This window comes from Melanostigma gelatinosum (genome assembly GCF_949748355.1).
Source record: "Melanostigma gelatinosum genome assembly, chromosome: 4".
Classification (NCBI taxonomy): domain Eukaryota; kingdom Metazoa; phylum Chordata; class Actinopteri; order Perciformes; family Zoarcidae; genus Melanostigma; species Melanostigma gelatinosum.
The window spans coordinates 7,617,867-7,638,983 of NC_136637.1; the positions used below are offsets into that span (position 1 = coordinate 7,617,867).

General features: G+C 43.0%; 1 protein-coding gene across 1 annotated transcript in view; it reads left to right on the top strand.

The window, feature by feature from the left end:
* The window catches only part of LOC306776136 (pre-B-cell leukemia transcription factor 1-like), a 61,448-nt gene that overhangs the window by 34,808 nt on the left and 5,523 nt on the right, over positions 1-21,117 (top strand). Inside the window, exons 3-7 of the mRNA XM_079266738.1 lie at positions 11,906-12,156; positions 14,546-14,736; positions 16,610-16,745; positions 18,216-18,375; positions 20,558-20,670. Coding sequence (XP_079122864.1) covers positions 11,906-12,156; positions 14,546-14,736; positions 16,610-16,745; positions 18,216-18,375; positions 20,558-20,670 — 851 coding nt within the window. The remainder of the gene's footprint in view (positions 1-11,905; positions 12,157-14,545; positions 14,737-16,609; positions 16,746-18,215; positions 18,376-20,557; positions 20,671-21,117) is intronic.

Sequence of the window (21,117 nt, forward strand, 5' to 3'; positions counted from 1 at the left end):
GGTACACACAGGGCACTGGGACTGTGTGTGTGTGTGTGTGTGTGTGTGTGGGGAATCTGATCTGGTGTCTGTTTACTGTAGATATTGAAGGTCAGTTTCTTGGTCTGTTGGAGGGCTGTTTTAGTCGCCACGGATTTCCTTAAAATGTATCTGAAGATGTGTTCAGAAATCATTTATTCATGAACCTAATCGTATTATATGCACACACACACACACATACATACATACATACACACATACATATATATATATATATATATATATATATATATATATACAAGTTATATAAATTAAATACATATACTGTATATGTATGTCTGATTTATCTTATTTATATTCCCCTATTTGTGAATTTAAGACGAACATAGTTACTCAACAGCAAAGAAATGCTGAATGTCTCATACTAAATAGTTTTATTTAGATTAGTTTCATTTTCAGTAATCCACAGCAGGCTTTAAGATATATAATATATATATAATATATATATATATATATATATGCAGCAGGTAAGATAACAGGATGCAAACCACCATATCATCATACAGAGATGTCACTCCTTCTATGCACTCATTTGTAGATTCAATTTGCTCATATTTGGGCTCACGTTTGGATGGCTAATAACACTTACGGCAGATATATTCAGCTCATCGCAGATATATAGGTATCATAGTCCAATAAGTAAATCAGTGAATAGTGCTGTACAGAAATGCTCAAGATTTAGAAACAGTGTCCATTACGTACAGATGTTTGTGTAACAGAGAACAATGTTTTTGACTCAGGACATATGTTAGTCAAATCTTTAGAAAATGATTCATAGGATCCTATCAATGTTTGCTAATGTTATGTGTTCATGCAAAAGAAAAATGAATATGTATCGGTATCAGTTCACCCATTTTGAATGTTATCACTACCGTTTTGGTTAGTGGTGTAAAGGAACACTGTTGATCCGAGATCCGTACGGATCCCCCCCTTAATTAATTAATTACACAGTTCAACGTTAACCATCACAGTGGGAAATAAAGTTGTACTGGCTATCAGTAAATATTCAGTACAATATGTAATCAGGACATCGGCATTTATGCTTTTCTAGTCGCCGATCTCTGATAATGTCACATTGTAAACAACACATTTGTGTTTTAATTGACAGGAGGGGAGCTAGTAACGATGGCAGCACCGCTAACGGCTAAGCGAAGGTTCCATTCAGTTACATTATGATGCGTTCAGGCTCTGTTCAGGGAAAATGAGTATTGGGCGAAGGTAAATTATAACGTTATCATGATGTGGTCACATGTAATCTCGAAAAATGTAGTGTTGGTGAGCCAATCTGCAGCAAATGCAATTAGTATTGGCGGATCAGGGATCTCTAAAAGTATAACAGAGAGTGAAAGAATATTTGCTCCCTTTTTTCTTTTGTGCTGATCCGATCCGTGACTCTGAACCGTGATACGATCCAAACCGTGAGTTTTGTAATCCGTTGCACCTCTAGTGCTCATGCTCCAGATGGGCCAAACTGCACCTCCCACGTTATGAAAGTGAAATTTAATGTTGTAAATTGAAACTAAACAACTTCAGGTTAAGGTAAAAAAAACTACTTGATTAGGTTCAGGAAAACATAGTGGTTGGGGTTCAAATAAGTATGCTTGCTACGTAAGCCTACGTAGTTAAGTACGCAAGTTATATGACAAATGTACAGTAAAATAAGTCAATGTTGACTTTTGGTTCCACATAGGACATGAACAGCAGTCCCCTGGGTGAAAGTCCTGTGTTTGATTGTCGGTATCGTTTACAAACAACGACAAGCTAACTGGAGAACGACACTAAAGGGATGTTTACGGCCGGATATTTGTGTGATTTCAACAGCAGTCTTACGCTTCACTAAATTTGACAAAAATAGACTTGAAGGGTAACAAAACAAGCAGGGGGTCTCTTCAGACGCACGACTCAAGAGCCAGTGTGAATTGAAACATTTAATCAAACGGAAGCATGTCTGTTCCGTGAGACACGCAAATGATGGATGTCAAAAAACTTTCTAGAAGCGCTTTTCAGCGAGGATTGGCCACAACGTGCCGACGGGTTCTGTGTTTTTGTGCTTTGAGCCGAGCTAGACCAGAGAATATTCAGATTAAATAGATGGGTGATGCTGTATTGCCCTCATTGTTCCCCCGTTAACTTTGCTGAAAGTGATGCAATGTAGCCTCGATGCGTTTTACGCACCAGACTCTGACGATGCTCGTCAGCAACCAGCTTTAAAAGTGACGCATTTTCTGTTTAAATAAGTGCTGCGCAGTGGATCTAATTTCATCACAACCTGATGAGTGGGTCATCTGGATTACAAAGAGTGCCTTATACATTTTTGGAAAAGTAACTGTTAAACATTTAAAGAAACTTTAGAAGTGTTCAATTTGAGAACAGAATTTGGTGGGGGGGGGGGGGGGGGGTGGTTGAAATGAGTGTGACTTTCTTTAGATGTTTGCAATTAACCAACACCTCTTGTCATTCACACTGACAGGCTGGTTACATAACGAATTTCAAGAAAACGGAATGTTTACATAATGTAACATGTAGTCGAGAAATGAGTTGTAGCCACTTACACAAACATAGCTGGTCTACGAATTAGGTTGTGAGGTTTTCAGCCACATAAACGGAGAAACGAAGCACAAAGTCCGAGCAGCACAGCGGAGATGAGCCTTGTGCTGTGTGTTTCAGGTGGACCTCAGTCAACGGTGGCATTCACACTCAGCATGCCTGCTGCCACTCGCGAAGCCCTCAGCTGCTCCAGATGTGGCTTAATTTACTGCGACTTGGCTAATCATGGTGATTAAGGATTAATTACTGTTAATCACTTTTACATAAACTGGTTGGCAGTAGGGGAGCTGCGCACGGTTGAAAAATGCCACACAAGTGTGTGTAGTCGGATAGACGGGAAAGGGATGGAGCTGGAGGCTGCCGGGCTTCCCGGTCGTGGGCGTTTCTCTGGGTTTACGCTGTAGCTTTTTTACTCATGAGCACACCAGTCCAATGACGTAAACCTCGAATAACTCCCTGCATCAGTTCATGCTGGTCAAACAGCACAGGCCCAATTTGTACCGAAGGTACCGCGCCGATCGCTTGAGCCTCAGCATTCCCAAACAGGAGTCGTCCCGAACATATTTTCTTGCTGACAGGAGAGACGTTGTCAATATTCAACGCAGCAGTTGTCTACTGGTCAGCCGAGGCTAAACAGACACCGCTGGGCTGTGCGACTGTCCTGCTACGGGAGATAAGAATGTGAAGGAGCGTAACCGCTGCGAGTTCCATTAACACGGACTGACAAGGGAATCACAGGGACATCAGGGGGTCCGGGATGAGGCTGACAACAAAGCCGCTGCACAAGATTGCACACATACAGACTATACTGTATTTGTGATTGAACGTGTTCTTGGTAGAATATATAGAATACTGTAATATTGTAGGATGGCAATAACATGGACACCAACTATGCAGAAAACAACAAGCATTGCCCTATGCCAGAGCAGAGTACCACAAAGAGGTCCATACTAGTCAACCCTAACCCTTAAATTACATCACAAACGTACTTATTTTAAACCAAACCTAAACAAGTAGTTTTGTTTTACTTCATAACGTCAACCATGTGTTTAAAACAGTAATCCTGGAGAAAACACACGTCCCTGGAAACACAGTTGAGTTGTATGGGAACGCTATTGGAGACAGGGTTGCAATGGATGGAGGCTGGGGAAGACCCAGAGATGTGTTTGAAAGCCTCGGGAAAAGCTAGTAAGTAGACCTTGAGCTAAGATTATTTTATCAAAGTATTATTACCAAGAACGAGGAACTTCCATGCTCAAGAAAAAAATATTTATGCAACACAAAATTGCATTATTTGTAGGATTTTCTTTTACAGTTTTTCTTTTACAGTTTTTCTTGTGAGATCATTTTCCTCTAGAAATTTGAGAAAGGAAAATCACCTTTGGTCAAATTCAAACTCATAGACGTATGCAACCCGTGTTGAGGGTACATCAAGAAGGCAGCGTATTGATTTTAAAGGGTCACTTCAAATGGCTTTGAAGACATTGACGGAACAAGAGCCTGAGGCTGATGGTGTCACTTCATCCTTAATCCTTAGTGAGATGGCGTAAAGCCGAGCATTCTTCTTTCGAAAAAAAGTTGCATTGAAACAAGTGTCAGACAGAAGTGAATGATTAGAAATGTAAAAAAAAACAACCTTTTTTTTAAATGTGTGTCCAGTGTAGCAAAGACTAAGCGTGCATTACTAGTGGCCCTCAGGCCTTGGTGGACCTAATTCTAATTACCTTCATTAGTGGTATCTGCAGATGACAGCGTGTGTGCGTGCGTGTGTGTGTGTGTGTGTGTGTGTAGTATTTCTTAACAAAAGACTACGCTGCGTCTTTCTCCTCTGAACTGGTGGTTACAAAGTGGAGGGGCCACACAGCGGATGAGATGCCAGCGCGGCGCTTTAATGTGAAGGCTGTCAGCTCCACTCCCCTTGGTTTTCACCCTCTGAAGAGCACAAGGCCTTATCGCTTTAATTGACTCTTTATCTTTTTGTTAATTTCCCCTTTCGTGCAACAGCTCCCGTTCTACCTTTTGATATGTCGTTTTACATTGGCTTTTGCATGACTTACAGGAAGTGGCTGTATAGATTATCATATTTCATAACAAAGGCAGATTTCCTTTTGAAGAACAGAGTTATTTTAAGGAGCTCAGTTGCTTCTTAATTGTCTTCATTGTCCATTAACCTCTTTGATATTGTCGGTTAACCTTTTTTCCCTAAAATGAATTACACGACTTTGTGGCTACACTTTGAAAGACAATGCGGTAAAATGATTGTATTCTTTGCACATCCCAAAGCTCTTTTTGTGCATATCTAATAAGTTGTATATCATCTTATAGTGCTGGCAGGAGTTTAAAGACTTGAGCCTTTACAAAGGCAAACAGAGGGGACTTAAGGGGAGCAGGATTTAACAGTTTGATGCCTGTCGTCTTCCTCCTGGTGTATGTTGGTTCTCTTTCCATTCCAGTACACTTGCGACTGTATAATGAATTATGCCGATGTCGAATTAGCATGTAGCTGTCGCTTCGGCGCTGGTGCCTGCCTTGTGACAGGACCACCGTAGCACAGGCTGGCGTCGAGAGAGGGGGCTTCTACTGTGATTTATTAACTGCCGAAGCCACAATGAAGTGTGCCCACTGAAGCACCAGTGCAAACAAATAGGGCCGGGGCTGTCACTGTAAATTCAAGCAGACAAGGCCGACCGCAGCCTGACCAGAAAGGGTTAATTATGCAAAAGCATTTGGCTTTCATCAGACCCGCCCGCCGGACTGTCTTTGAGGATGGACTGATTATTCGAGGCAAGATTACATCATGACTCTGTTTGGAAAAGGTATGACCACATGCCGAAGGTCGCCGTTAACACTCGCGACCAGACCCATTTATTTGAACAGAGTGCTGATTTTGTTTTGATAACTCCAAAATGTATCACTCCGCAGTGATAATAGATATCTTATGCAACTGTGTTTACTACACAGGAAGCCATGAAAGCATTAATAATTCAAGTCTGGTGTCGACACAGACAGGTTATGCACTTGAATGTTTAGTGTCAGCACTGCAAATGTCACCTTTTTTTGTGAATTCACAAACTAATGTAAAGCTAGCTACATGTTTGTACAATTGATAAAAAAAGATACTTGTCTCTGGTAAATCCACTCAATATTGATCAGTACCACAACTGATGGGGGATTCAGTAATAGTATTATTACTATCAAATAATATTTTACAATGTTTTTTTTTTTACATGGGAATATGCCACATTCTCTTTCAATCTTGTAAATATCTTGGATGTGACGAATATTATGCATTACTAGCAAACACGACTGTTGCCTGATGAATGCTAACGTCTTTTTTCCTGGAAAAAAGTGCCTTTGTTTTGCCTCACTGAGTGACAAGCTGACGTTACTATTAGCAGCACTTAACAAAGCCAGCAAACAGTCTCACCATGAGCCACCTTTTGTCCATCTATGTTAAGGAGTCCATCATGCTTCCTCACATGACTTTTTGCGGTGTTCACCATGGTGTGTTACCAAAAACAATGATAGCCTAGCCTGTAGGCTCCACTGACGTTTCATGTCCAGCAGAGCATTAACATCACATCTATTCCCCATGTTTGAACAGTAGTTTGAATTACAAATAAAAATTGACAGCCCTGTTGGGTACCAGCCTAATGTTTTTGTTTTTTGCCATGATGGTGGTTGCTGCTAATGCTAACAACCGCCCCCCCCCCCCCCCCCCAACAAAACACTTTTGCTGCTGCTGCAAACACAGGAAGCATCACTTCCTTTGCGCCAGAGGTATTTATTTTTGTTTTACAGGAAAGACCAACCTGACACAGCGAAAGTTTTAATAAGCTACGATTGGCTGATTGCTCAGCAACAGAACAGAATGCCTGATAAGAAACCATCAAAGGCTGTCACTTTAAAGTGTCGTGCCCTTTGCCTTTCTACTCAAAGCGCTCTTAGAAAATGTCAAGCCAGGCGTTGTTGATCTGCCTGGACACGCTGTCACCTGACCGGCATCGCGTGTCACTTTGGGCCGACTCTCCCCGTCCTGCTACCTGTGATGTAACACTGCGGATCACATTTCAGCGTCTGGGTGAAGAACGGAGGGCCTCACAAAAGGTGTCAGCCAGTTCGAACCGAGGTGCCCAATCTCTGTCAGAGGGCTTTATGTTTTGCCGTCCATCTCGCTAACTGTGACAGAACAGCCCAACATCATTAATTAAACATCAGGCTCCCCACCCGCCCACCCCCAATAACCCAATCGCCACGACAGGCTGCCATGCCAACAGTCCCTGTCGACATGCCTTCGAAATCTAGAAGGGGATTACATACAGTAATGGTTTTTGACAGCCTGCCATTTGCCTCCGTTAATCTGATAGGATAAGATATCTGGACTGCAGAGCATGGTGTGCTGCAACTCTTTTGAGTCGGATATTGTTATGCCACAAAAAAAAAAAGAAACTCAATCATTTTGAAGATGCAAGCAGTGTCCTGGAAGAAATCTTAATCCCCTGACAAGCTTTTGATATCATCCCAAATATTGTCTGACTCAAAAAGCGTATTTTTAGACCTGGATCTTGCTTGTACTTGCTGTCAATTCTAATATTTCTCACACTAACTTCTGTCACGTATGGCGAGAGATGATGTGACAATCTGTGACCTGTGTCCGTCCCCCAGTGACGATGTTTCTCCACAGAGGCCAGTTATGATGCTAGCCCAGGGCTGCCAACCCACTTTTATTTTGCCACGGTTCATCCCCCTCAGAGAGAGTTTATTCTATGGTCTTTGTTCAATTAAGACTCTCCCTGTATTCTGAGATGATCCATCTCCGCTGCTCGTCGTTCAATTAATATTTTAATACACACGCCCGTCTTCATATGAGGCCGCGAGCCAATCTTCTCGGATGACTAATATATGGGGAGAGTGTTACACATGTGCTTGCTAAAAACAAGCAACGGGAGGGAAGAAGGGCGGTTTAGGCAGGCTGCCATAGGGATGCAAATCATCTCCGAGCATGATATTCCGAGCTTATCCTCAAAGACCAAAAGCTTTCCCCCCTCAGTGTGGAAATGAAATAAATATTCCCAGATAAACAACCAGACATCCACCTCTCCAAAAGCCAACTGCCCCGTTCATTTTTTTCTTTTTTTGATCGATTTGATTTGTAAAAGGCCAGATGTTGTGGGGTTAAATAAACATCATGTCCTGCCACTCCGCTTTACTTTTCCTGTCCGTGACAATTTCTCTGTGTGTGTGTGTGTGTGTGTACACAGAACAGTAAACCCACCGACCAGTGCACACCCATCCTGACTCCATCCCTTGTTCGCAGAGATGCATTTGCACCGTGAAACACATGTAATGCTATGTCCTGCGTTCTGTACGTTAGTCGTGAATCCATCAGCAACCAAAAACCAAAATGTAAGAACCCCACGTTTTTTTACTCGCAGAGAATAAAGTGAAGCAATAAAGCCCGGCGCTTGCCTCCTTGCGAGAATTGCTTGTCAACAACAGGAGGGAGGAATAAGGCTTCATCTGACAACAAGCCATCTTTGAAACGCCTCCAAGAGGGAAATGGCATCCATTAGAGACATACAGAAAATATGTGTTCACTGAGGGGGAGGGGGGGAGGCGAGCATACACACAGACAATTGTTTATCCCTGGGAGAACCTTCAGTGTTTGTCTGCGGGTGGCTAAGTAAGTTCACCAGCACTATTGGACAGGGAGAGCCCAGCAGACCCAAGGCTCAGGGAAAAAACATTAGGATGAATCAATTAGGCCGCCATTAGCCAATAAAGTGGCCCTCACTGAGTCGTGTAATTATGACCCACAGCAAAGCCAATTTTATGGAGGCACATGATCCCTTTCTTTTCTTTAGTAATTTTATTTGTTTGAGATAATCCCTCCATGGTTTTAATTATGTGCTCTAGGTTCAGGGGTGGAATGAATAAATCGTTGTTTGCTTCCATCAGCAGGTCTGCAGGTTTTCTCCATGTGGGGAAACGTCCCGTCACAAAGGCGAGAGATTGTTGCCATTATGTCTGTCGTCGTTGCGAGGATCAAACTGATTAGTCGCTTAAATTAAAAAACGAAGCGCCGTCGCATCCTTTCCCGCGGGGTTCCACATTAACCCCACTCGGAGCGGATGCCCATCAGATCGTACGATAAGAGGCGGCGGGAAGGGCTGATATTATAGGCAGCAGCTACTTAGCTTGTTCGCCAGCTCAGAGGACACTGTGTAAGTGTGACAATGTGCTGTCAATGAGGGATGACAGTACACAGCCAACATGGCGTAATGCATTGTTCCTTCCTGGGTCCCTCCTGACAGATGCTCTCCAAGACAGCTGGATCAGCAGCAAGAATGGAGCTGGGAACGAGGAGAGGATGTTGATTAGCGAGGGTATACACGTGTCAACAAGCGAGGCCTGGGGATCGTGCCGGCAGTTTGTGTCAATTGTCAGTTTAAGACGCGTTTACCAAGTTATTTTGAGTCATAATGCTCGGCTTTGAATACCCAGCCCTGTTGAATGGAGTCGTTTGCTTTCCACAGCCTTTTTTTAGTCCATCTTTCTACAAAATCAAAAAACTAAAAGTTGGCCCAGTAGTGTTTTTCTCTTTGCCTTCCGAGAGGTTTCTCCTCAGAAATGACCTTCTTCTGCAGCGGGCGCTCTTATAAGACGGATGTTGGAGGTGCTTCCAGCCAAGTGAAATAAACACTTCATGAATGTTAAGGTGGAACTTGGCAGACGTGAATCCATTTTTCTTTTGTTTTTATTGGACACAGGGATTTTTTCGTGTTCCATTTTCATTTGACAGTCTCGAGGTTTTATGAGTTTGGGAAGAAATCTGGCCTCGTTGTTTTCGGTAGGAACATCTAAAACGTGCTTCCACCCTGACATTTGTGTTTTTTATCTACCTATGTGAGTTGCAGGGTCAGGTGAGCCGAATTTAGAGATCAAGATTTGAGTCTTCCTCGTGTTTAGTCCACCCTGGAATACTAAATGTAGCATCTTATTGTGGTCTTTTTGTCAGTTTTCTTCCTTCTTCTTTAAGTATGTACTGCTAGCAGCTGCTTTCCTCACGGAAAATGACTTCCAGAAAGCGCAGCTCCTTGTTTTTGCTCCATGGGATATCGTGGTGTGCTCTCATTTTAACACCCACTTTAGTCCGGTATTTATGAGGTGGTAACTATAGAGGAAAACTGCCTCTCCATACTGGTGAGTGCTTGGGAGCCAGGGTCGTTGCGGGGGCCTCTGCTGATGTACGTTAACGAGAGCGGACAGGCGGGTTTAAAGTTTCTGATGGAGCGGGTTTGATCGGGTCATGGCGCAGCTTGCAGCCGCGGAGGTGAGGTGGGTGTGAAGCCATCCGAGATTTTCCCCTCTGAGCTCGTCGATACATTACGGGAGTGATGAAGGAGTCTGGGTAATGAGACAGGATGTTTGTACAGTCCCGCCATCCTCAAGGGACCCCCCCACACACCCCCACCCTGTCCACCCAACACTCCTCCCACACTCAATCTACCTCCTGCTGAGCCGGTGGCCTGAACCCCTGACCTCTTCCACTCGCCAACAGTTGCCATATTTGCATTTCTAGCCCACTTAAAGGCAAGGAGGGGGGGGGGGGGGGGTGTGACTACAGCAGGCCTCATTCTCATCCCAGTGACCCCCTGCCCAGGCCTACCAACCCGGACAGCAGTCTGGGGTTAATGCACCAAGCGCTCCCATTGTCTCTGAATTAATGAAGTGCTCCCTGCCTGTCCCTTCTCATTCAATGACAACAAGGCAAGTGACAAATGGTAGCGTTTTAAACAGCTATCGACACACGGGGGGGGGGGGGGGGGGTTGAAGTCGCGTTAGCCCTGTGGCCGGCCGCCGTCGAGGCACTTTCGATACCCACACCGGGATAATTTGGAATAGTAGCAGCACGACGCTCCACGCAGGGGAAAGTGTTTTATATTGAAATGGATGGTTCTCAGATGGAGGAGGAAGAGTCAGAGGCTGGGAGTGTTTTCACCTCAGAAAATGGAAGGTGGGACTTGAGTCTTTTACAGAATGGCAAGGGAGACCTCTAGTGGAAGGCAGCGGTATCCACCCAGCCTATTGTTGATGGATCTCAAGATTACCGGGTTTTTTCTCACTCTGTTATAAGGATGAGGAACATTTTGTTCATCAGGTGACCCATATCAAAGCCAATAATATTTATATATATATATATATATATATATACACACACATATATATATATATATATATATATATATATATATATTTCTTTCATTTTTCAATATACACAAATTAAGTGCACTGTACGATGTGTCCACTTTTCAACTGATGAAACTAGACACGGTATTAGAGAACTTTATCTTTACATTTTCTTGTCAAATTGACTGCAAAGGATACACAAACAGCAACCACTCAGGCAGCTATAGAGGAGGAGCATGACAAATAGATGCTTAGAATAATAACTGACATGCTAACAGTAACCATTATAAAGAAGATGGAAGTAAGTAAAACAGGAGAGACAAAGAAAATAAATGGATTATGGGATCCGGCAGCACTGAGAATGGAGGAGAGAGGGAAAGACGTCCCCAAATAAATGTGAATCCCGAACACGAACCGTCATAACTAGATACTGTACCTCGTTGCATCTAGGGCTGCCACTTGCGACCATTTTCCTTAAAGATTTCCCGATTAATCAATTAATCGCTTGTTTAAAATGTCCTCAAGTACAAAGTGACATCTTTCAGCGTCTTGCTTTGTCCAAATCACTAAGATATTGAATTTACAATGATATCAACCAGAGAAAAGCATCAAATCCTCACAATTGGAAGGCACTTTAGCTTTTTTTTTTTTTATTCACTCTTCTTTGGGATCAAATCATTGATTAATCGTTCCACCACTAATTAAATCAGCCATCCGGTTAATATTGCACGGTGAATGACGCCGGAGCATCCTCATGGAGACCGGAGAGCTTTGTGTTCTGGGGTTAATTACTGAGCCTAATGCTATGGATGGAGTATTAAAGATGTATATACACACACACACAGAGAAAACTAAGTTTAGCCAAAACTGAGGAACAAAACTTCATCATCAGCCTCCGAGTTGCGTCTCCAGCAGGTAGAGATTTACCTAGTTCCCTTTTAATACACACACTTTGCACTAACGGTCTCTGCTTGTGTGTCTTTCCTTGCTACAACATACTGCATTGCTCACACTGAGCTGGTGGATGCAGTGGTTGCAGCTCTCCGGCTGACAGCTTGTTACGGCGCATCGCGCCACTGTAGGCGTGACCTTTTCACGACTGACCTCTGACCTTCTGCTCTCACCACAGTGCTGAGTATCCGCGGCGCCCAGGAGGAGGAGCCCCCGGATCCCCAGCTCATGCGCCTGGACAACATGCTGCTGGCAGAGGGCGTGTCCGGCCCGGAGAAAGGCGGAGGCTCGGCGGCGGCGGCGGCTGCAGCGGCGGCCTCGGGGGCGGGAGCGGCGGCGGCGGACAACTCCACGGAGCACTCGGACTACAGGGCGAAGCTGACCCAGATCAGACAGATCTACCACACAGAGCTGGAGAAGTACGAACAGGTGAGGACAGCAGACCTGACCGAACGAGACGCACTAATAATACCGAGTTAATAATACGGATAGGACTTTTTTATTGCGTCTTTTTGTCTCCAATTAAAGCAATGCCCTCGTCACAGATAATAGGAACAGCAACAAAAGTACTCCAACATTAATGAAGTTGAGGGACGATATTAAAATAATTTAATGATCAGAACTGATGCAGCAAAGACATCCAGACTTGGAGAATAGTTATTCCATTGTTTTAGACCGCCCTTGCCAAGTAAATCCAGAACCCGAAAGACCTTTCATGTACGATGATATAAAGAAGAGAAAAAAAGCAAATGTTTGACCCTTTCTGCTTCCATTATTTTCTTGATTCATCAACCATATTTCCAGGGTTAACTTCTAATTCTTAACGGAGCTCCTCCAGAGCCACAAAAGATAAACTACGACCGTTTTCTTCCTAATTACAACACAGACAACAAGCTTTGTTTCAGTCATAGCAGACATTTGTCTTACAGAAGGAAGACAGAAAAATGAAAAAACATGAAAGTGACGATGGGGTCAGTTGATATTAGGGGTGGGGGAAAAATTGATACAGCATAGTATCGCGATATTTTGCGTGGCAATATTATGTTGATACACCGACGCCAAGTATCGATACTTTATTATATAAACTATTTTTTTTTTTTTTTTCAAAAATCAAATCAATTGCTTTTTCAGTCCACTAGATGGCGCTGAGTTGTTTTCTGGTGAGGTCAGCAGAGGTGCCGGGTCTGCGTGCGTGATTGGTAGGAAGTTGGTCGAAACAAAGATGGAGACATCAGAGAAAGAACTCAGATAAAACATGTTGTTGACACAGTTTTCCTTTGGGGACATAATTTGAAGTTGAAAAAGTAATAAATCGCAATATATGTTATCACAATACTCAGAATATCGCAGTATCGTGAAAGTATCGCGATAATATCAAAGTATCGCAATAATATCGAAGTATCGCCATAATATCGTGACCCAAGTATCGCCATAATATCGTATCGCGAGATCTCTGGCGATTCCCACCCCTAGTTGATATCAGTGTGAGAAAGAATAAATAAAAATAAAAACTGTGGACTTCCCCTTTAACACGTCAGTGGATTTTCCGGCATCACTTCATGGTTCTTGGCTGACTGCTTCGCCATTAGGGCGTGTAATGAAAGCCAAGCATTTACAGCTGAAACTATTTTTCTAAACGTCGATTAACAGGACAATAGATCGGTGACTCTTTTAATAACCGTTTAATTCATTTTTCAAGTCAAAACACGTAAAGTTCCAGCTACTCTTTTGCGAGGATTCGCTGCTATTCTTTGTCTTATTTGATAATATCATGAGTATTTTAAAGTTGTTAGGCAAAACAAGACGCTCTTTGTTGTCACTTTGGCTTTTTGGGGAATTGTGATGGTCATTTGCTTTCACTTCCATCTTGGCATATGCTTTGACAATGCTTTTGTTCTCCACGCACCCTCTCTTTAACAACCCAAAGATGCAGTCAGAACACTTCACATACAAAGTCAGTTAATGGCTGTTTACTTTTGACATACATTTCAGACTGTTTCTATCTTCGCTGAGGCAGGATCAGCCTTAAATCAGGCCGCAACCCTTCGTAGATTCAAATGTTTCCCTCTCGGTAAGAATTCCCTTCAGATTGTGTTCTCAGCCCAGAATAGTCCAGCACATGCAGTATGCTGTGTGTCTCTGTGCGGTTTCCAAGTATAGTCTTGAACGTCTGTTGGAGTTGATTTCCTCTCATCGCCTTCATAACCGATGCATTCATGACAATGGCGTCCCTTTCAGATGCATGCGAGTAAGACAGATGAACACGCAGATAGACAGGCACAGACACAGCCTGACACGGCTAAATCCAGAGAGAGATCGACGGGGAGGAGAGGAAATAAAGAAGAGGAGACAGTAAGAGACAGAGTCGGGAGTGTAATATCGTGGCAGATTCACGCCTGGTGTCACACGGGCTGGATGAATGGAAAAAAACGTTGTGGCGTGTTCCTCTCTCAGGGTGGCTGTGCTGTGAAAGTGCGCCTGAGAAGAAGGAACAGCTGTCATTGGTTCCTCTCAACACCCTGCCATCACCACTTCTGTTAAATATGAAATATATCAGCGCTCATATTCCCCCTTGGCTCTGAGAGAGCTTGCCCCAGAACTACATTTTTTTTTCATGTGACTATTAAATACTGTAAGACGTGTGTGTGTGTGTGTGTGTGTGTGTCTCTCTCTGTGTGTGTGCGTGTACCGATGTGGGTTTCTGCAGTGGTAGATTTGATACGGCCACATTGGCTCAATTAAAGTCTTACTGTTTTTTTTAACATTTATTCCTGTGTGTTTGTGTGTTTATGTGTGTGCACGTGCATCCTCCTCACAGGCGTGTAACGAGTTCACCACCCACGTGATGAACCTGTTGCGGGAGCAGTCGCGCACGCGGCCAATTTCGCCCAAAGAGATCGAGCGCATGGTGAACATCATCCACCGCAAGTTCAGCTCCATCCAGATGCAGCTCAAGCAGAGCACCTGCGAGGCAGTCATGATCCTGCGCTCCCGCTTCCTCGATGCCAGGTGTGTGTTTCCTTTTGTCACCGTGGACAGTGCGCGCGCGTTTCCGTGCGCGGGCCGCGCTCGTCTACTGCAAAACAACCTCCCGGGCCTGATATCCATATGAATGGCCGATGTAGGAGGCCTATCATGCTATAAACATGCTGTAACACATGCCATTTTGCCACTTACACACACACGCACCGGGCTGGTTTGCATCTACAGATGCTTTTGGACCAGCATACCCAGCAACGCTGGCCAATAAGAGTTCACCGCGTGCTCCACAGCGCTAACTATTTCCCTTTTTTAATGTAATCGCTTGTTCCTTTTGATGCACGCTTTGGATTTGCATACATTTCTCCGAGGATAAATGTCACTCAAAAGTCTGAGTCGGAGGCATAACATTTAAATGAGGCATGCGCTCCCTTACAAAGCTCCCTATCTATTCTCTTGCAAATGATTGTGGCGGTGCGGAGGGGAAGGGAGAGGGAGAGGAGAGCTTCCACTGGTTGAGAGGCACCGCCATGCTCGGCGCCGCTGATTAATCTACTGGCTGCTGGAGCTCACGCTGTGCACATTTGCATATTCTCAAGCAGGCTTTGGAGTGCGGGACAGAGATTTTAGCACAAATCTCCTCACCAGTGGATACATGCACAGAGATTTTACAGGGTTCCCCTGCAGCTTATGCAAAGCCCTCTTCAGATGTGGCACATGACCTGATAGGTGCAGGAGATGGAGGGTCAGTCAACTCGTGGGCATCGGCATGTGATATCTGTCTGCTTTAAAAAGGTGTTAGTGTGTGTGTGTGGGGGGGGGGGGGGCTTTGAAAGCTTTGAAAAAATGTGTGTTAGTATTTCATGTGCGATCAATGCAGCCGTGTTCCTGTGCTGCCATGTATTTAGAGCATGCTGGGACATAAAGGATCATCTGTGTGTTTACTATTAGACACAGTTGGTCTGTACCTTTGAAGTCAAAAACAATGCTGTTGTGATACTCGCTCTAAAGCTGCTCTCGTTAATGTGTTTGCATTAAGCATGGAGAACATTACAGCATTGTTTTGGTTGCATGGGTGCCGGATATTTCTCTTCCCTTTTCGAATGCATTTATGTGTCTGCCAGATGTGTAAATAATATACATCTGTGTGCAAACCTATTCGCCACAACAACTTTACATGTCAGTGTTGTGCGCACAGCTTTGTTGCGCCGCCACCAAGTGGCCAATAAAAAGGCTGCAGGTTTAAAGAATATAAAGGAATATTCTTTTCTTTTTAACAAACCACTAACCAGACAAAGTACAAGAACTAAGAAGTACAAGAACTCTCTAAATCTAAATTGTTAATTTATTTCAAATGTAGAACCATCTGACCAAACATTTAATGTCAACCTAATGTACTTTACCTTTCAGTATATTGTGATCTGAATACGTACACCAATAGCTGTGTTCATTATTACTTAGTTTTATATATCTATGATTATCTAATTGGCACAATCTTTTCACATGTTACTTCCAGTAATAGTAGATTTTGAGTAGAATATAATGGCCCTTTTTGTGCCGTTATTGTTCCTGCCACTTCTTTTCAGTTGTTCATAAACAGCTGTAGTGAAGCAGTTCGGCGCCAAATTGTTCTCTAGAGTCCTGACAAAGTGTCTGAGAGTTAACTGCAGCTAAATGGATACGTTTCTAGTTTGGCAGTAGTTTTCAATAAGCTAACAATGTTCATCCAAAGCAAGACCGGGGAGACCTAAAGAGACCCAGTATTAGAAGACCAGTCTACTATTAGGTTAACGTTTTAGTTAGTAAAAAAAAAACACACCGCTGCCCACCCTATGCCGTTGTGATTCATGGAAACTGGCCTCTGCTCCTGTTTTTTAACTTGCTGATGCTGTTTTTTTTGCAGACGGAAAAGACGAAACTTCAACAAGCAGGCAACAGAGATCCTGAACGAGTATTTCTACTCACACCTCAGTAACCCTTACCCCAGCGAGGAGGCTAAAGAGGAGCTGGCGAAGAAGTGCGCCATCACAGTTGCCCAGGTACACCACAGATCAGTGCACGCCACACCACATCACCTGTAGGAAAGCCACCGTTACAGAAGAGCGAGACAAACACGAGTTCCATTGCGAAAGCGGCTGCGAGCGTCTTGGCAAGTACGGTAACCTAATAATACGTTTTCTGACTGTCATTGGTGCAGACAGCTCCTCTAATCTCTCAGCGGTACCTTTCAGTGAGACAACAAAGGACTCAAAGTATAAATATATGCCTTGTCATGAGTTTGTCGTTTTGTAATCCAAACCAGACAAAGCTATTTTTGACCAATGACTCTTTGTTTCTATTGAAGTAACGCAGGCTGGAGACAACACTGCTGTCAAAGCTCTTATCTAATCATATAGTGGAACAGGTTTTCTGATAATACACAAAATATACAACATCCAGAGTTAGTAAAAGTACTTCTGTGAGCTTTGACACAACGGATATACGTAGATATAATCACTTTCACAGGATTCTAAAATTTATCTTATTTTGGCTACTCATCAAAACATTTGACAAAACTATTAATTGACTAATAAAAAAAAGACCAATGTAAAAAAAATACCAATCGGTCAATCAGTCATGAAAATAGCCCCACTGTATATGGAAGTAATTAGCAAGACCATTAGCCTCTGAAAAGTAGCACTGCAGCCATTTGAGGCATGAGCAGTGCAATGACCGTTCACTATAAATCTGGCAGTAACTTACCAAACATCTAAAGACACTTGAGATCTTTGTGCCGTTGCTGCTGACAAGCAAATAGAGTCAAATATTTAGGCACCTTGTTTTGGTGGTTTTTTGGTTGTTTTTTCATCTTTGCATTCTAGCGCTCAAGTTGTTTCAATCCCGTGAGAATTGATAATAAGGGAAGCAACGCCAAGGTAAACAGCAGTTTGTGTTTTGAATCCATCATTTGGGAATGGATTGTTTTCTCAATTGGTTTCATTAATTTATACCAAATGATTTGAGGATGCATCTGGGCCTGATTGTGGAAGCTGCTCGGCGGCCGAATGATTTGTCGACGTTCCGTTTCTCGGCCATAATAAAGGAGATGTTTACCTACTCTGTGTGTTGGAAACTTTGCAGGATTGATTTGGTTTTCATTTTAATGTTGTTTATCATTAGCGCCGGGATTACCCCCCTGGCGTCATCTGGGAGTCCATTAGCAGTAATGGGTGTTAGCGGATGTTGACTGATTGGTGCGTGCGTGAGTTCTGATGATAGCTGCAGTCATGGTGACATAATGAGACTGTTATTGGCAATCATTCCATTCTGGCACTAATGTGGATTCGCAGCACCAGTCTATGTAGCCCCTACCTCTCTGCAGCGTTACATGCCATTAAGGCTAAGCTAAAAAGACGACCCTGACATCCCTGAATGCTTGCCCCCCCCCACCCTCCCCCAAAAATGTGGAGAGGCTCTGTGTGTTGAGATTTAGTGAGCATTAAACTACCCTCTCTTGTTTGTCTGCTCAGGTTTCCAACTGGTTTGGGAATAAAAGAATCAGATACAAGAAAAACATTGGTAAGTTCCAAGAAGAAGCCAACATGTACGCTGCGAGAACTGCCGTGAATGCGGCTAATGCATCCTCACATGGAAGCCAAGCAAATTCACCCTCAACTCCAAACTCTGCAGGTGAGACAGGAAGTCCCTGGCTCTGATCAGCTATTAGACATGTACCTCCTCTCTGTGCGTCACTACAACTGAATAACCATTGCAGTATATCAGTCTGAGGCTATTTCAATGCTGGTGCTGGTGATTTGTAAGGAATGAAGGAATTAGGACAAACAAAAAGGCCGTTCTCCTACAAGGGAGTATGCCTATCACCTGGTAATGCACCTTTATTATACTGAACGGGTCACCTTAACAACTATAAGTACACTTCTAGTGCAAAGCTGTGTCAGAGATAAGCCAACCTGAGCCCCATACCAAGTCTCCTCTATGCTTACTGTCCTTTTGTCTTCATCTCAATTCAGCCTATTCTTCATGTTTGACTATTTAACTCTGTATTCATCATGTTCTGCTGTACTGACATTCAGAGGATGGGTCTGGTGATTTTCTGTCCTTTTCTTGTTGTCAACAAATCACATAAAAAGACAATATCAACAATAACTGACTCTACTAACAATTACTGCCTCCTACATCTTCTTTCTCTGTGCCATAGAGCTCCGTTGTTTTCCAAAAATGAGTGAAAACAAGCAATGAGCCATTCTGTTAAACCAAATAACGAAGAACATGGCCATGTTTTTTTAACACATAAAACACAATCTCACATACATGTCATGTAAATAGTCATTAACACCAAATCTGTGTTAACAGTACCCTAAATATTCATTATTTTTTGCTTCCGTTTGGGTAATTAATTATTTTTGGTCTTTTTATGAGACTTGTTGACAGTAACAAAATATTGCTAGCCTCATCTTTTAAAGCCACAGTATTTTGAGAAGGTTGTGTATTTACCAGGAGTCAGAACAGGAAACATGTTTAGCCTAGCATGGAACAAGAATGGGAAGCAGATGCAAACAACTAGTTTAGATCCATAAAACAATGAACAAATGTGCTCTTAGACCACTCCAAAACTGATTCCTTTGCATTGTTGTATCCTGTTGAAAGGTTCCTAGCTAGGCTAATCACAGCCTGAGCCGACCACTGAATACTTAAAGGTGCTAAATTACAAATTCAGAGCATATCTACGATTGAGGGGTTGCCTCCACACAGTCCTCAACATGGCGACAGCTGAGCCGCTAACGATGCTAACGATGCTAACAGTACCAACAGCGCAAAACAACAGACCAGCTACGTAAACAAAGCACAGAGAAGCTCGCATTACAACACAGAGTATTACTCTGTTGCCTTTTTTATTCTTATTTTTATTTCTTTATTTCTGGTTCAAGAATTTCCTTTCAAGATTAATTTAATACATATTTAAAGGTCTATATTACTTTATATTAATAAGCCAGTCAGATGAAAGGCTAGCTACATAAATATGAAAATAACACAATAATATCTAGAGCTGTACTGGATAGTTCAAAGCTTCTTTGACAACGTCGACATCCCAATTCTAAAACCAACATTCAAATGCTTTTACTTTTGCATGTCTGTTCATTGTGTTCGAACCCAGTATTTGTGCACAGTTGCAAATAAAGATTTGGCTATACTTATTTTATTAGCATGAAACATTTTGTTATTATTAGTTTCCAGTTGTGGCTGCTTAGGACTGTTTCTGACTGGTGTTGAATATTAATATTTTTAGTTGCTTCATATACTACATTCCAAAATGGCTCAACACAAAGCAATTATAATTTGTATTTATTCATGAATTTCATAGGGTGGGTAAGCTGTCAAACAGGGTGAGCCTGCACACATTCAGAACCATTGGTATATCTGCCATAGCACTACACCACCACATCTTTACTTGAAACTGCATTTAGAATTAAGCACATTTAACTCTGAAATGAATCATATTAATCCTCTAAACTTGGGTTAGACAGCAAGAAAGTTCATTTGGACCGCAAGCTAGCTTTGCCATGAATAACCTCTTAAGACCACTAACATTGGAATTACTCGCTTTATTTACTGTTTCGCGGTAAAAAAAAAACGTATGCTTGACACAAACGCCCTTGTCGGGCTACAGCTGTATCTCTTCTGTCCTCGTGTGTCCATTGGCTTCCTCTAAAATGGCTGCATTGCTCTCATCTAACAGAGCCTGTCTGGCTGCTAGCTAACCTCTGCATGGCGCCTGCCTGGACCGGGCAACTTGCTTACGCTGCTTGCTCTCTGTCTCTCTGTGATGCGACTGCTCCCTCTGTCCTTTCAGGTTCTGGCGGCTCTTTTAACATGTCAAACTCTGGCGACTTGTTCATGAACGTGCAGTCTCTCAATGGGGACTCGTACCAGGGGGCTCAGGTGGGAGCCAACGTGCAGTCACAGGTAGGGCCGCGAGCTGCACAGCAGATAATATAGGTGCAGACCCACCGCACATCCCAGTAGACATTTTGACTTGTCACTCACAGGTGTAATGATTATCATTCATTAGAAGTAGTCTTATTCGAGTAATATCATAACCCAAATTTAGTCCACTAAGCTAGTTCTAAAGGCGCTACATGCCATTTGTTAGCATTCGGTTCCGCTTGTTAGAAAAGCGCTACAGGTGTAACATTTTTGAGCTAATTTGAGACTAGCAATGGTGGTAGCCATCTTGGAACAGTGTGTGAACAGTCTCAAGTAGGAATACTAGCGGGTTTGGACCTAAATGCAACAGAGCCATCATACCTGTTGGCTCTTCCTGCTATGGCAAGTTAAAATGTCTGTTGTGAAAAAAGGGCTATACAGGCTAGTACTGGCTCCACCATACAGCGTCTTCACAGTCTCAAGGGC